At 31.0% G+C, this 14,248-nt stretch overlaps 1 protein-coding gene across 1 annotated transcript in view; it reads left to right on the forward strand.

Moving 5' to 3' along the window:
* Positions 1–3,879: 3,879 nt before the first annotated feature.
* Positions 3,880–14,248, forward strand: part of LOC148279725 (putative cytochrome P450 6a13) — a 38,612-nt gene continuing 28,243 nt past the window's right edge. Inside the window, exon 1 of the mRNA XM_088229519.1 lies at positions 3,880–4,854. Coding sequence (XP_088085645.1) covers positions 4,017–4,854 — 838 coding nt within the window. The 5' untranslated portion in view covers positions 3,880–4,016. The remainder of the gene's footprint in view (positions 4,855–14,248) is intronic.

The raw sequence follows: 14,248 nt of genomic DNA on the forward strand, positions 1-14,248 counted from the left end.
CTTTCGAGCAGTAAAAATTACAGCATTAAATTTTATTGCGAAGTTTTTTGAAAATGCATAAATAAAAAAAAACAAAGTACTTAAAAACGTCACAAGTTTAGGTCAACACGTGTTTAGAATAGCCCAGAGGTTTCCAACTCCGTGCCCGCGGGCACCATGGCGCCGCGGAACGATTCGTATATGCCTGCCACTATTCGACAGAGACAGATTTTTTTCATAAACATTAATTACAAATGTGAATTATTTTTATTTATTATTATTTTTTATTTTTTTTTGCACCACAACAGGCCAGAAGGCCTAATTACAGTGGTGAATTACATTACAACAACCAGGCTTGAGAAAAATCACATTTCAATTTTTGTGTTCTCACCGGGATTTGTTAGAGTTTTATTTTTTTGAGTGCCTAGGTTTATTAAATACGTTTGTATGTTTGCGACATTGTATGTCTGAGTGGTTCCTTTGCTGACAGTACTTGTCGCAACTTGTCTAGCGACGAGCCGGACTGCACTCTTCACGCTGGCCTGGAACGGGGAGTGCTATTTGCACATCACTCCTTGTACAAGCAGAAAACCCAAAGTGAACGAACGCCACGAACTGAGCCGATAAATCTCCTAATTATGAGGCATTGCCTAATGATATGCAATGCCAAAGATCACATTGACATATTAATATTATATTTTTTTATAAAATGTTTTCTTTGTATTTGTGTTTTTTGTTTACTTTGTTTACCTTTTGTAAATACATTTCTCTGTGCGTATGCTGAATAATAATTTTATTATTTTGAAACATTTCTGTATTATTTATTAATAAATTATGAGTATAAGACAATGAATCATGGGCAAATGAGAAGTTATGGAAAGAGTTTGTCGATTAAAAATAGGTGGTGCTTGCCACCCCACCGATATTTTAGAATGTGCTCTAGAGTACAAAAAGGTTGGGAACCCCTGGAATAGCTAATCAATTATATGTTGTGACAGTTTTTTGGTTTCCAGGTAGCCATAGTCAGCGTGTTTGGATGGGTTCGGGGTTCTCTTTTGAAATATCAGAAAAACGGTCATTGGCGGTGCAATTTTAAAATTAAAAATCTTAAAAACGTTAATGCGATGACAATACGATGCATTAAAATAAAACTTTTTTTTTTGCTTAGTTAGATAGTCTACGAACCAAACTTCTTTGAACAACGTCACTAGTTCTTCTGAATCAACCAATGATAAAGTGCTGTGATTGATTTACGGTTCACGAGACGCCAATTGACCAATCAGCAGAACTCACAGAAGAGAACTTGTGATGACACACGCGGAGTAATTTCAAAGTTACAATTACAAAAGTTACAAAACTTTAAAATCATTGCGCTGATTATACAATACAAAAAAAATATTTGAAAAAACAAATTAGCTTAGTTTGATAGTCTATCAATCTCAGAGTAATAACCTTATAGAGCCCCCCACACGGAGAAAAACCGTTTTATGATTTTCGACTTATTTTTATTTTCTTTTATTTAGGAAATATACATTTTATAGTTAACACAGTTAAACTTAACTCTAATAGACCAGTGAAGTTCCTATATTATATTATATTGATATTAAAGGTTATCAATTTTTTTTTCAGTACAAAAAATGACAAGGAAAAAAACAGATTACAGCAATACAACGGGATCGTGTGTACTTGGGTTGAGAATTGCAAGCGCTAACCAAAGCCGTTTGTTACACGTTTGTTGTTAAACTAAAAACCAAATTAAAATCAAATCAAAAATTTGGAACGCTTTTGTTATATGCAATAGAGCTTAAAGGCTTCTGTAGAGAATTATTGCTCTGAGCTATCAACAAATAAAAATACGCTAAACTTTCTTATTTTCGTTGTAATTGAACGAAATAAATTATATATTATATTTCAGAATAATCAGTATTGTAGACTATCACACGTCACCGTGATTTGTTTGCTTATGATTTAATACATAACTCTTTTATATTACTTTTTAGTTAGAACCGAAATTTTATTAATGGAAGAAATTATTATAGGTAAAGATGAATACCGCCATTCGTCTTTGATAAAACGTCGTTAAAAAACGCTTAGAGTCTTATAGTAACCGGACGCACAATGGTTAGAAGCGAAATACTATGTAGTCTTAAAATTATTTAAAAAAAACTAAAAGTCTATTATTTTTATCTTTTACTTTCGAAAACGATTTTAAAATACAAAAAAATATATATAATAAAACCAGTAAATAAAGCAATGGGAATCTTCCCCTGTGAGTTTTTCTTTCGATCAGTCAGCGCTTAAAATCTTCTTGCGTTATCCCTGATCATTGGACTACGTAGTTTTTATCGGGTCATGGTAAGTTTAACGACAATTAATTTGTTTTTAAAATTGTTGATTCCCCTTCGTGCTGCTGCGTATATCCTAATCACTCATCTGAACACATCTTGTGGTCTTGTTTCTTTCTCCCTCTCTATGATTACCTAACAGAGCTTCTCGTTACCATCCATGGCTCTGTTATAGGTCTTGTCGGATATACAGATCTGGTTTCTTCCAAAAAAAAATCAAGTCTTAAAAAAGTTTTGTAATCATTTCAGCGAATTGATCATGTTCAATCAGTTTAATCCCAGTCAGTGAAAAATTTATTTCTCTCTTTTCTCAATCCGATGAAGTGCATATTATGTGCTTCTGGAATACCTTCTTTCAGCAAGGTGCTAATGCTACCAGATTAAAGAGAGCTTTTTCGGGCAGCTTTTCTTGTTCGACAACGAGCAACTTCTCCGTGTATGTGGGCACCGCCAAGGACACTTATGACTTCAAATGTGGTGTGCAGTATGTGGTGGGCCAGCTGTCAGCTTTTAGATTGAAAATTTCTACTACTTACCAACATTTAAATAATACCCACTAAACAATTTTTTTTTGCCTGAAACTGTTATATTTTTTCAAAAACATCCAATTATTTACTTACCTTCTTTTTTATGTGGTATTTTATCTTTATTTAAAAATATATCTATAAAACCTAATGATACGCGATACCTTTGAACTAAAAATATTAAAATTTATGTTTATTAGGTACATATTTACTAGACATACATATTCTCTCGTCATACCATGAAATACTTGAATTTTAATTTTGTACCGGTCCTGTAAAAGCCCTCTGGGCGGGTGTAATGTAATAAATAAATGAATTACATTGAATAACCACACAGTTTGTGCTTTAAATAAAAAATAAATACTAAACATTATTTTAACTTGTTTTGCGCAACTGACCTTTAGTATTATTTTATTGATTGATTTGGTGTTTATTTTGTAGAACTCTGTATTTAAACTTACATTATAATAAATCAAACATTGATTTGAGTCCACTGAACACTCAATTTCATTTTTACGAATATAAAAACAAAAATTTCGTGACAATTGTTTCACCTTGTTAGGGCATTTTCAAACAAATGTGAAGATTAGATGGATTGAATGTCGTATATAGTTGTATAATTCAAGGTACTTAAGGACATTCAATCCATCTTATATTTACATTCGTTTGAAAATACCCTAACAAGGAGAAACAATTGTCACGGAATTTTTATTTTTATATTTGTAAAATAAAAATAAAGTGTTCAGTAGACTCAAATCAGTGTTTGATTTCTTACATGAAAAATATTATTTTAATCGATTAATATTCTGAATAATTTTAAAGTTGGTACGCAATCAAGAAGAAGATTTTTACCATTTGTTTTAAATAAACTATAGCGTTTACCGTATGTAATTAGAAAGTAATTTTGGTCATAGGTTTATCACTGTGGACCACTGTACGATGGTGACATTCTATGAAGTTGAGGGGTTTCACGCTATAAATATTTTTAAACGCTTTTATTTAAGTTAGTATGGGATGGAACCTCGCGTATATTGCAATGTGCGAGATAAAATTACTTAAATATTAAAATTATAGATAAATTTAAATAATAATCATAGTGAAATTAACATGACAGCATTGCCTTAACATAATATTGTGATAATCAATTAAAAATAATTTGCCATTCGAAATGTTTTTAATATTTATTTTAAGTGCTTTAATAGTTTATTTGCTTTCAATTTATGGATACGGGTACTGGAAACGAAGAGGAATCTACAGCCCTACTCCCATTTTTCCAATCGGCCATGCTGGAAAAATTGTCATGTTCGGAGAGAACCTTGGAGAGGCCATGGCGAAGTGGTACCGTAAAACAAAGCACAAACATCCTTACATCGGATTGATTATGGTAACCAAGAGAACGTTGGTGATTAACGACCTGGACTTGATAAAAAAAGTCATGGTCTGCGATCATGATTATTTTCAAGAGCACGGCTTGAAATCGAACACGTCGGCTGACCCCTTGGGTCAAAATTTATTTAATTTAGACGGTGAAAAGTGGAGAAAAATTCGCGTGAAGCTGTCTCCTATCTTCACGGCTTCAAAACTTAGAAATATGATGCAAACAATGAAGGAATGCACTGAAAATCTTTTGGACTATATGGCGCTGAATTTAAGCTCTGATGATATTATCGGAGTCAAGGATCTTCTTGATAGATTTACAACTGATACTGTGGGATCTTGTAACTACGGTATAGAGCTTAATAGTTTTAAGTATCCGGATACAGAATTCAGGAAGCTCGGAAGAAAGGGTTTCATCAAGGATTGGTATTGTTGGACCATCGATATGTTGTGTTGTGTGGCGCCGTCGATAATGACAAGTCTATATTTAAGTCCACATAATAGCGATGTTACTAATTTCTTTACACGCGTATTCCCCGAAGTAATGGATTACAGAGAAAAACATGGAATTATAAAAAATGATTTCATGCAGCTTTTGATTGAGATGAAGAACATAGGATTAAAATCAGGTAAGCACTTTTATTTTATTTTATTTAGAAAACCAACAGTTCTACACACGTATTTATATTAAACAAACATATATATTGTATACACTCAGAACTAATAACATATTTCAACAAACTGTACAAAGTTAATAAAGAAAATATAATACATTTATTACATATATATATAAATACATATAAGTTTGTACGTATTAAAATATTTTCGAATAAATATTTATTTAATAATCAAAGAAAATACAGTTTTTCAATAGGATAAAAATATTTTTCATAATTTTCTCATATGTTTTATTGGAATAAAGGGAATTTATACCTTTTAAATATTAGTTAAAAATTCATCAATGAATTGGGTGTTAACATAAGTTGTGTAATTTTTTTTCCAAATTTTAAAATGAGCACAAAAAACAATAAAATGGTAACAGGCATACGTTATTTAAAAAAAACTGCTCTACAAGAAGTTGTATTTGATTTTACGTCACAAATATTATTTTATTTTATTACAAGGCTTGAAAATGGAATGTCAAGTGGAAGAAAATGATCCTTTTCGACAGCTAATTTTGTTTGCATTCAATCGAAGGAATAAAGCTGCCAAAGCTGCTCGCGATACTTACAGTAATACGGTGAACATGCCAAAATTATTGACTTATGTGTTTTAAAATGATGAACACATTATTGACTATTTTTTTGTAAAATAATGAAGGAGAATACATATTGAATTAATATTGGTTTTATATTTTTTACCATGCCTTCTTGTTTTCTTAATTTTGAAAAAAATGGACACAAATTATGTTAACACCGAATACATACTGGTATGTAGAGTCAAATTATAATGTAACAAGTAAAATGTAGGTTTTAAAAAGAGCTAAAAACAGTTATTTACAAATATTTATGAAGTGTGAAAAGATAAAGCGAGGTAAATATTTATGAAAATATAAAGTGATATGGCGTTCTTTTTACTCTGCTACGGGGAAACATTTAATTTGAACAGTTGGTAAAAATATTTTTTGGTACCTATAAATAAACAAGAAAAATACTTATTGATAAATAAATTAAAACAATTTTGAATAGGTAATAAATAGTAAATAATAAAACACGCTTTTCAAATAAAATGCACATATTTTGTCAATGTGTAAGTATGCACTGTTTGAGTATTTAAAATCACCGGTTTCCCTTTGAATTCCATTAATGTATTATTTTTTTGTTATACTATTTAGCTTTTTCAAACTTTTTGAATATTTGCAGATTTTTGGTTTATCTGTATATATGAATTTATTTTTAAATGGCATGTTTTACAAATTACCTAACTCCATTTACTTGTAAATATAATTAATAATGTATTTTTGCTTACATTTTACAAACAAGTGCCGTTAATTTTAAAATAAAATCTGTTTATATCAAAATACCATGTGATTTTCATATAAATAAGTTATAACTATTTTTTACAAGGCTTTAACCTCAGAGTATTAACGTGCTACCGCTTATAGAGCTGCCTAATATATACAAAAATTGATCTAAGATTATCAATCACGAAATAAACTGCAGTTTGCGGTAAGACCGTAGAGAATTACTTACCTATATATGCACCTATTATTATTTCATTCAAATGATTTATTGACAATTCTTGATGGAATTCGATTGTAATGATGTAATAACTTATATTTACACATAAGTTATTAATTTAAACAATACTTGGTACACTTCCACTTATTTATTTTGACCAATTAGCGCTTTCACCCTCTAATGGGCATCTTTAGACTGGTCATGCCCTGTGACATGGTCATGTCTGAAGATGCTCATTAGAGGGTGAAAGCGCTAATTAATCAAAATAAATAAGTGGAAGTGTACCAAGTATTTTTTTAATTAATAACTTAGTTATTTATTTTATTTTATTTGGGAAATCAACAGTTCTACATCCATATTTTTAGTAAACAAACAGATATAGTGTATAAACTCAGAACTAGTAACAGATTTCCACATAGTATACAAAGTTAGTAAAGAAAATATATTACATATCAAATAAATACATACAATTTATACATTTAAAAATGTTATTTTCATGTACTCAATAATCAAAGATTTTTTAAATATTTATTTTAAGATCATTAAGTTACTGTAAATTGGGCGGGATAAGGACAAGAATGCTTGAAGAGAGGATAAGGAGGGGAGGGGAGATGTACATATTTATTATTATAATGTCTACTAAGTTACATAATACATTTTTAGTGTAAATTTTATATCTGACAGAGTGATGTTTGTGTAATCTAAGTATTTATGTGTAAATATAAGTTTTATTTTTTTTATTTATTTATTTATTTTACATAAACGGCATAAATTGCCTTTAACATATATTGAACATAAATATGAGAAAAAAAAATAACAAAAAATTATAAAATTGCATAACTATAACAATAGTAACAAGTAGGTAAATACACATAAGCAACCAAAAATATTAACGAAATAAATACATAAATATGAAAAAACAAAAAAAGGAAAGACATTTATAAATATAAAGAAAAGTTTAAGAATAATATTGCGAGAGAAAAAAAGAAATCGGACTCGTTTTATAATTATCAAGTCCAGAACCAAATATATCAGCCTTGTCCTCATACTGATTGCCATATCTATGGAGCCTAGGAATAGGCATTTTTAGAACATTTTTAAATATAAAGAAAAGTTTAAGAATAATATTGCGAGAGAAAAAAAGAAATTACATCAATACCTATTATTATTTTTCCTTACAACGAAGGTATTGTATATTTATTATTGCGAGGTTATCCAAATTTATATTTATATTATTAAGGGTACTCAAAAAAAACTTAGAAATCTCCATGGAAGGAGTTGCTGAGATATTTGCGAAAAACTTTGAAAAAAGAATTGTGAGATTTCTAATCATGCTTCACTAACTCAATGGCGAATGCTAAGTTTGCGGTGTCAAGTAGTTTAATTGAAATCTTTTTTTGCAAGATTCAGAGACGGTTTTAAATTACGCTATTATTGAGGTAGGTATAGTATATGTATAGTTTATTTAGCCATCAATAACTAATTTTCCGTTTTTGGTGGAGATTTCTAAGTGTGCTTCCAATACCCTCATTTTTTCTTTTATTATTGAAATAAGAAATTTTCACGCTTTGTCTGATCACGCAAAGCCAAACACAGCGACGAAAGAGACCGTTAGAAGTCTGTTATTAAACAAAAAACCATAACAACAATTTGCAATTCTTTTGTTCTATGCAATAGAACGAATCTCTGAGAAAGTCTTTTTTAGCGGGCAGCGCGTTATTACTGTTTCTGGGCAAATTAAAAATACAGTACTGGGTGTGAAAAATAACCAGAATCCTGGACGAGCGCTTCCAACTAGATGGCTACTCTCAGGTAAAAATCCTGAATAGAATCGGGTGGAGTCCACCTCGTAGTTTAATTGTTGGCGCGTACGCCTACCTTAGAGCGTTAAGTATTTTGTTATTTATTTATTTTAAAGAAACAAACAGTCGACAATGATATAAAAACATACAGTTTAAAGACAGACCAGCGAAGTTTCTAAATAAGAATCATACATATTATCAAATTGTGTTACAACAAATGTAGTGTATTTGTATTTGTATGAGAGTAAGTGTAGATGTGTGTTTAAATGTTCAGGTGTGTGTAAGTGTGATCATCATTGGATAGTAAGTGGGATCGTATCGCCGCCAGAAATAATAAATCTTAATTTATTGTCAAATAAATTAAAGAGCATGTAAAATATATCAATAGGTAATAAAAAGCAGTATAGTTAGAGCAAGAACGATAGAAGCAAGAGTGTTGTGCATAGTTAGTGCTACAGAATGGCAGATGGAATAAATACTTATTTCTTGTCACGCAAAAGGGGATATTAAGATTAATTTTGGAGAAAAGGTTAAAAGAGTCTATTTTATTATTTAATAATTTATGTAAATAGCATAATTCAGATACAGTCCCTCTATTTTTTAAGGGTAAAACATCCATTTTGTTTGACAGATTGGCTGTAAGTACAAAACGTTTTATTGTTTTTATAATCTAGGTATTTAAAAATTTTTCGTTGAACTATAACTATATTTCGTTATAATTTATTAGACGTCTAGGGATACCAATCTTAAAAATAATGCATTTAAGAAATTTATTTTGAATTATCTCAAGATAATCCAAGTAAGTAATTTAATACAATAACCATATTGTTGAATTATTTCATTTATTTTTTAAATCTTTAAGTACAAAGAATAAGAACTTAGGGGAACTTTTAGCGAAAAGAAATATCTTCCAGCTAACCAAAAAACAGACTAGATAAAAGAAGAGTTAGTCAAGATTTGTACCAAAAAACAAAATACGGATCAAAAGATAGATACCTACATGAAAAAACCTAATTAATTAAAAATAACAAATGGTTTACTATTACTTAAATAAAAATAAATTATTTGTTATAGGTACATGTATGTGTATATCTATATATGTATATGTGTATGTAAGAGTGTTTATGTATATGTGTGTGTATATATGTATGAATATTTATGTGGGTATGTGTATGTATACATATGTGTATGTATATATGCATGTATATGTATGTATGTGTGTATGTACGTGTATGTATGTGTGTATGTGTATGAATGTTTATAAGGGTGTAAAAATATAATAATATCGTATTCCAAACTGCATGAGGCCAAGGGCCCTGTGTTGAGTTGGGATACAACATAATGGAAAGTGGAAACACGTACATAATTAAATAATAGCATAATTAAAAAATAAATATTATTACATAAACATAGATATATTTCAAATAAATCTATGCAATATTCCGCAGCGGTTTCCTGCAATGGACTCTTCCATTAGACAAAATCCAGACTTGTACACTCCTGAAAATGGCTTTCGTTTTGGCGAAAAATGGGAACTATTTTAAATTTTAATCAAGTAAGGAACGCGGACTAAATTTTCATCATTCATTGGTTGGATTCGATCATATAACGTCGAGATGACAAGTCGGAAGAACATACCGCGGTAGATAGAGACAGTACAATAGTTAAGTGTACCGTCTCGATATGTGCAAATGAAGATAACGTTCATAATCACGGCACTGGACTAATTTGTACCGCAAAGGGTTAAGTTAAACCGGTAGGTAATATTGATTTGTTTATATGCGTGCTTATTTGTGCGTGAATGATTGACAGTACGAAATGATTATTCGACTCGTGTATGAGTAACATTTACTATATTAGTCAAAGACCACTTTTTTGTCAAAGGAATTTAACTGAAAAAAACCGGTTTTGCCTAAGTTGACAGCTTTTTACATTTCTTTTCAAAGCTTAATGACATGACATAATTAATTTATGTTAAATGTGGCGACGCAAAAAATTATAATTAATTTGAATAAAAGCTGAAAGTATTTTATTTACCATTTCTGGGAAATATGAGTACCGACGATTGGAAATCAAAATAAAACTGGTCTTAATCTAAAATCTCTATGATGAACCTCAAATGGAGGAGAACGTAAAGTTCGGTGTATGCACGCGTAAAAATTATATCAGACGCATATTTGATATCAACAAAAATGCCGGCGAGTGTAGCAAATCAAGATTAAAGATGCTTTTTTCAACGCTGTTTCGAGTCAGTGGCGTGCCTTGGGTCAACCAGTAAGGCAAACCCACAAACAGAATTATAATATGCTAGAAGGCGTGTAGAACCAAGTTTGCATACATCGTACTGTGTCCAAAAGTTTCCCCTCTACCCGACATCTTGCCTGCGTGCATGCGTGCAGTGGCTTTGTAATGTTGCCAGACCGTGAACAATATACACAAATATAAAATAATTTTGGGTCATGTTATGTTATACTTTACTATAAAAAATATTTTACTGACTGAAATATAAAAAAAAAAAAGATACTTTTATTAACCAAACGTAAAAAACTCATTAAATAATCTTTTTTATTTTTTATTATTTTTTTTAAGCCAATCAACAGGCTTAAGTAAGCCCTAATAGATTGGTATTAATACTCATTACTTTACACAGTGTGTAACATTCACTATTCTGCCCATGTTTGAACATCGGATCCCAAAAGCGTGATCTGGAGCGTACGGCCGCAGTTTCAATTTGGAGCTAACAGTTTATTCCTTCACTGTCATGCGGAAAAATTAGAATAAGGTATTGTACTGACCATTTGTATTTGATTGATCGATAGTTAACAATACTTCAGTGAGGGGTACAATGCAAGCTTTTAAAGTGTATGTGTTTTGTTATTTTTGCCGTTAGATGATAAATATATTAAATTTTCTCTTATTTTTTTTTAATGATAGTCAATATGCGAAACTAAAGTAAGACTTTATAAACGGTTTCAGGAAAGGGGTGGGTGCTTTCATTGTAGTTAAAAGTACAGAACTCCGTTTATCCAAACTCCAGTCATCCGAATCGTTATCAGATAATAAAAAATAAAAGATATTTAAAAATAAGTTTCTTCTTTCAAAGCAATAAACTTTTTTATAATAAAATAAATAAAACAACTTTGTTTTTAACCACTAATTTAAAAAAAAATATAACCACCGATCGGTTTCAAAGCAAACAAGCTTCTTCGTCAAGGTAATGAATCAATTCCTTTTTTATTTTTATCATGTTCACTGAATACTACACGTAGACCCAATACATCAAGTCTTTGTTTTCCTTACTAAGGAGGTTTTTGATATCAATATTTTAGAAGGCAGACAGGAGAGGACTAAAAAAAATATTGTTTATTTGGTTATTATTTTTTATATTTTTTATTATGAATCACTTTTTTAATTTCTAAGATTTCTAAGTTGTCTAATTTTAATATTTTATTTTCAACGTGAAGTACTTTTAATCCAGTGTCTTTATTGAAGTGATGATTATTTTCTGACAGATGATTTGCGAATTCAGAAAAATTATTATTATTTAAGCATCTTAAGTTTTCTCTTACACTAATATTAAAGTTTCTTTTAGTTTTTCCAATATAGATTGAATCGCAATCATTACAATTTAATTGGTATATCCCAGATTTATTGTATTTATGGACTTTGTCTTTGTGATTTTTTAACAATGTTCCTATATTATTAGTTGTGTAGAAAGCCGGTTTAATGTTTGATGGTAAGGAATTGGATGATTGTTTTGAAAAAATGTCATTTATAAAAAGAATCCGCCTCCACTGTTTAGGTGGGTTTGCTTTATTTACTGTGGGAGTAGAATATAAATATTTATTTATATGTTTGCGTTTTTGTTTTTGATTTAATATTTTATCAATCAAGTTCTCACTACATCAATTATTATTAGCAATCTGTTTTATTGTATAAAGTTCTTTTTTAAAATTAGTATCATCTAGTGGAACGTTGATTAACCTATGTATCATTGAATGGAAAGCGGAATGTTTATGGGCAATAGTTTTATTTATTTTATTATAATGAATACCCACAAAGCTAGTGCTACAAGTTTAAACTTTAAATATAAATTTTAAATGTTTATTTTTTATTTTTTTAAATTTATTTATTCATGTAAAGCCACATATTACAAAAAAAACGTATCCCTAACTCTATGAGGCCAAGAACCCTGTTTTGAGTTGAGATACAACAAAACAGCAAGTGGAAGCATTCATATTATTAAAGAATACAACAACAACAACAACTCCGTAAGGGTAGGCAGAGAGGATAGAACGCCACATCACTCTATCTTTGGATACAGATCTCACTTCTTCTACATTCATACATCTTCTCATGCACGCGCGCCGATTATTCCGACTTTGGACATGTCCATCTTCAAGTATTTGTTGGATTTGGTCATGCCATGTCTTTCTCGGTCTACCTTTATTTCTGCATCCGCAACATTCACATTGTAAACATTCTTAGCCGTTCGTTTGCTGTCCATTCGTTCTACATGTCCAAACCAGCGCAGAGCTCCTTTCTTGATTTTGTCCGTAATGCTTGTCGCAGCCTTACACAAGGTACGGATCTCAACGTTTGCGCATCTATCGTACATAGTTTTACCACACATTCGCCTGAGAGATCGCATTTCGACAGCATTCAGGCTACTTTCATTCCTGTTTTTTCAAGTCCATACTTCGCTCCCATATATCAGGGTCGGGACCAGAACTCCGTTGTGAACTGCTAATTTTGCCTCTTGCGACAGACATTTATTTGCCAAGGTTGATTTAAGTGCTTCGTTCACTCTGTTCCCAGCACTCACCCTCTTTTCAATATCTTTTACAGTCATTCCATCCCTAGTAAACAAACTTCCCAGATACAAAAATTCCTCTACTTGTTTAAGTATAACTCCATTCACAGTGATTTCACATTAAGTCATACTTTAATTTCTTTCAAAAACCATCCCATTCGATTTATCGACATTCGTCAGCAAATCGCTTCCCTTGCATACATCGTAAACCTTTGTTACCAAGAATTGCAGTTCCTCTTTGTTGTTAGCAAGAATCACGGCATCGTCAGCATACAAAAGGCAATTGACATTTAAATCACCAATTTTTGCTCCCATTCTTAAGCCTTTCAGTTCTTTCATGCAATTATCGATATACACGTTAAACAGCCATGGTGACATCACACATCCCTGCTTCACTCCTTTATGAATGTCAAACCACGATGTGTATTATCCGTTTACTCTAACACATGCTGTGCTGTCTTTTAAATAAAAGAATACTACAAATATTATTACATAAAAATAAATTTCAATAAATATATGGACAACACGCTTAGTGGTACTATATGTGTACTTTGCTGGACATGTATAAGTAAATATGAGTTCAATCCGCTGTATTTAATCCGCTCAAGGTATTTCAAAAGCAATATACTAAGGATTAAAGAACTAAAACAATTGTATTATGGATTGGTAAATTCAATACTGACGTATGGTCTGATTGGCTGGGGAAGCTGCACTAAAACGACTATGGCTTCAGTAGCTATAGCTCAAAAATCAGTAATAATAGTTGTATTAAAAAAACCATACCGATACCCGAGTGATTCGCTCTTCAAAGAATTTCAAGTGCTGGATATTCGTCAACAGTATATATTGAGGTCAGTAGCGGTCACACATCTCAACAGGGAAAAATACGCAAGGGTTTGTCATGTTCATAATACTAGACACTCCAATAAGGATCTGATTCTACAGAGAGGAGTTAATACTTTTTTAGCTCAAAAACAGCAATTTTATATAGGCCCGAGGGTATATAACCTTATCCCAGATTCGTGGAAATGTGGTGGGATTGCCAGGCTGAGGAAGGTGTTGACTGCATTTTTAATCCATATTGGTCGGAAGGAGTCAGAGAAATTGTTGTCCGATGTAGAAAGACGTAAGCTGATTTCTTGTTTTACTAGTAATGACTTAAGCTTGGGTTTCCTAGGAAAACGGTGCCGATATCTTAACGGCCGTACGAACGGTGATGCGGTGAACG

The sequence above is a fragment of the Micrasema longulum genome, unplaced genomic scaffold (genome assembly GCF_059751315.1).
Source record: "Micrasema longulum isolate JH-2025_06_02 unplaced genomic scaffold, ASM5975131v1 h1tg000678l, whole genome shotgun sequence".
Lineage (NCBI taxonomy): Eukaryota > Metazoa > Arthropoda > Insecta > Trichoptera > Brachycentridae > Micrasema > Micrasema longulum.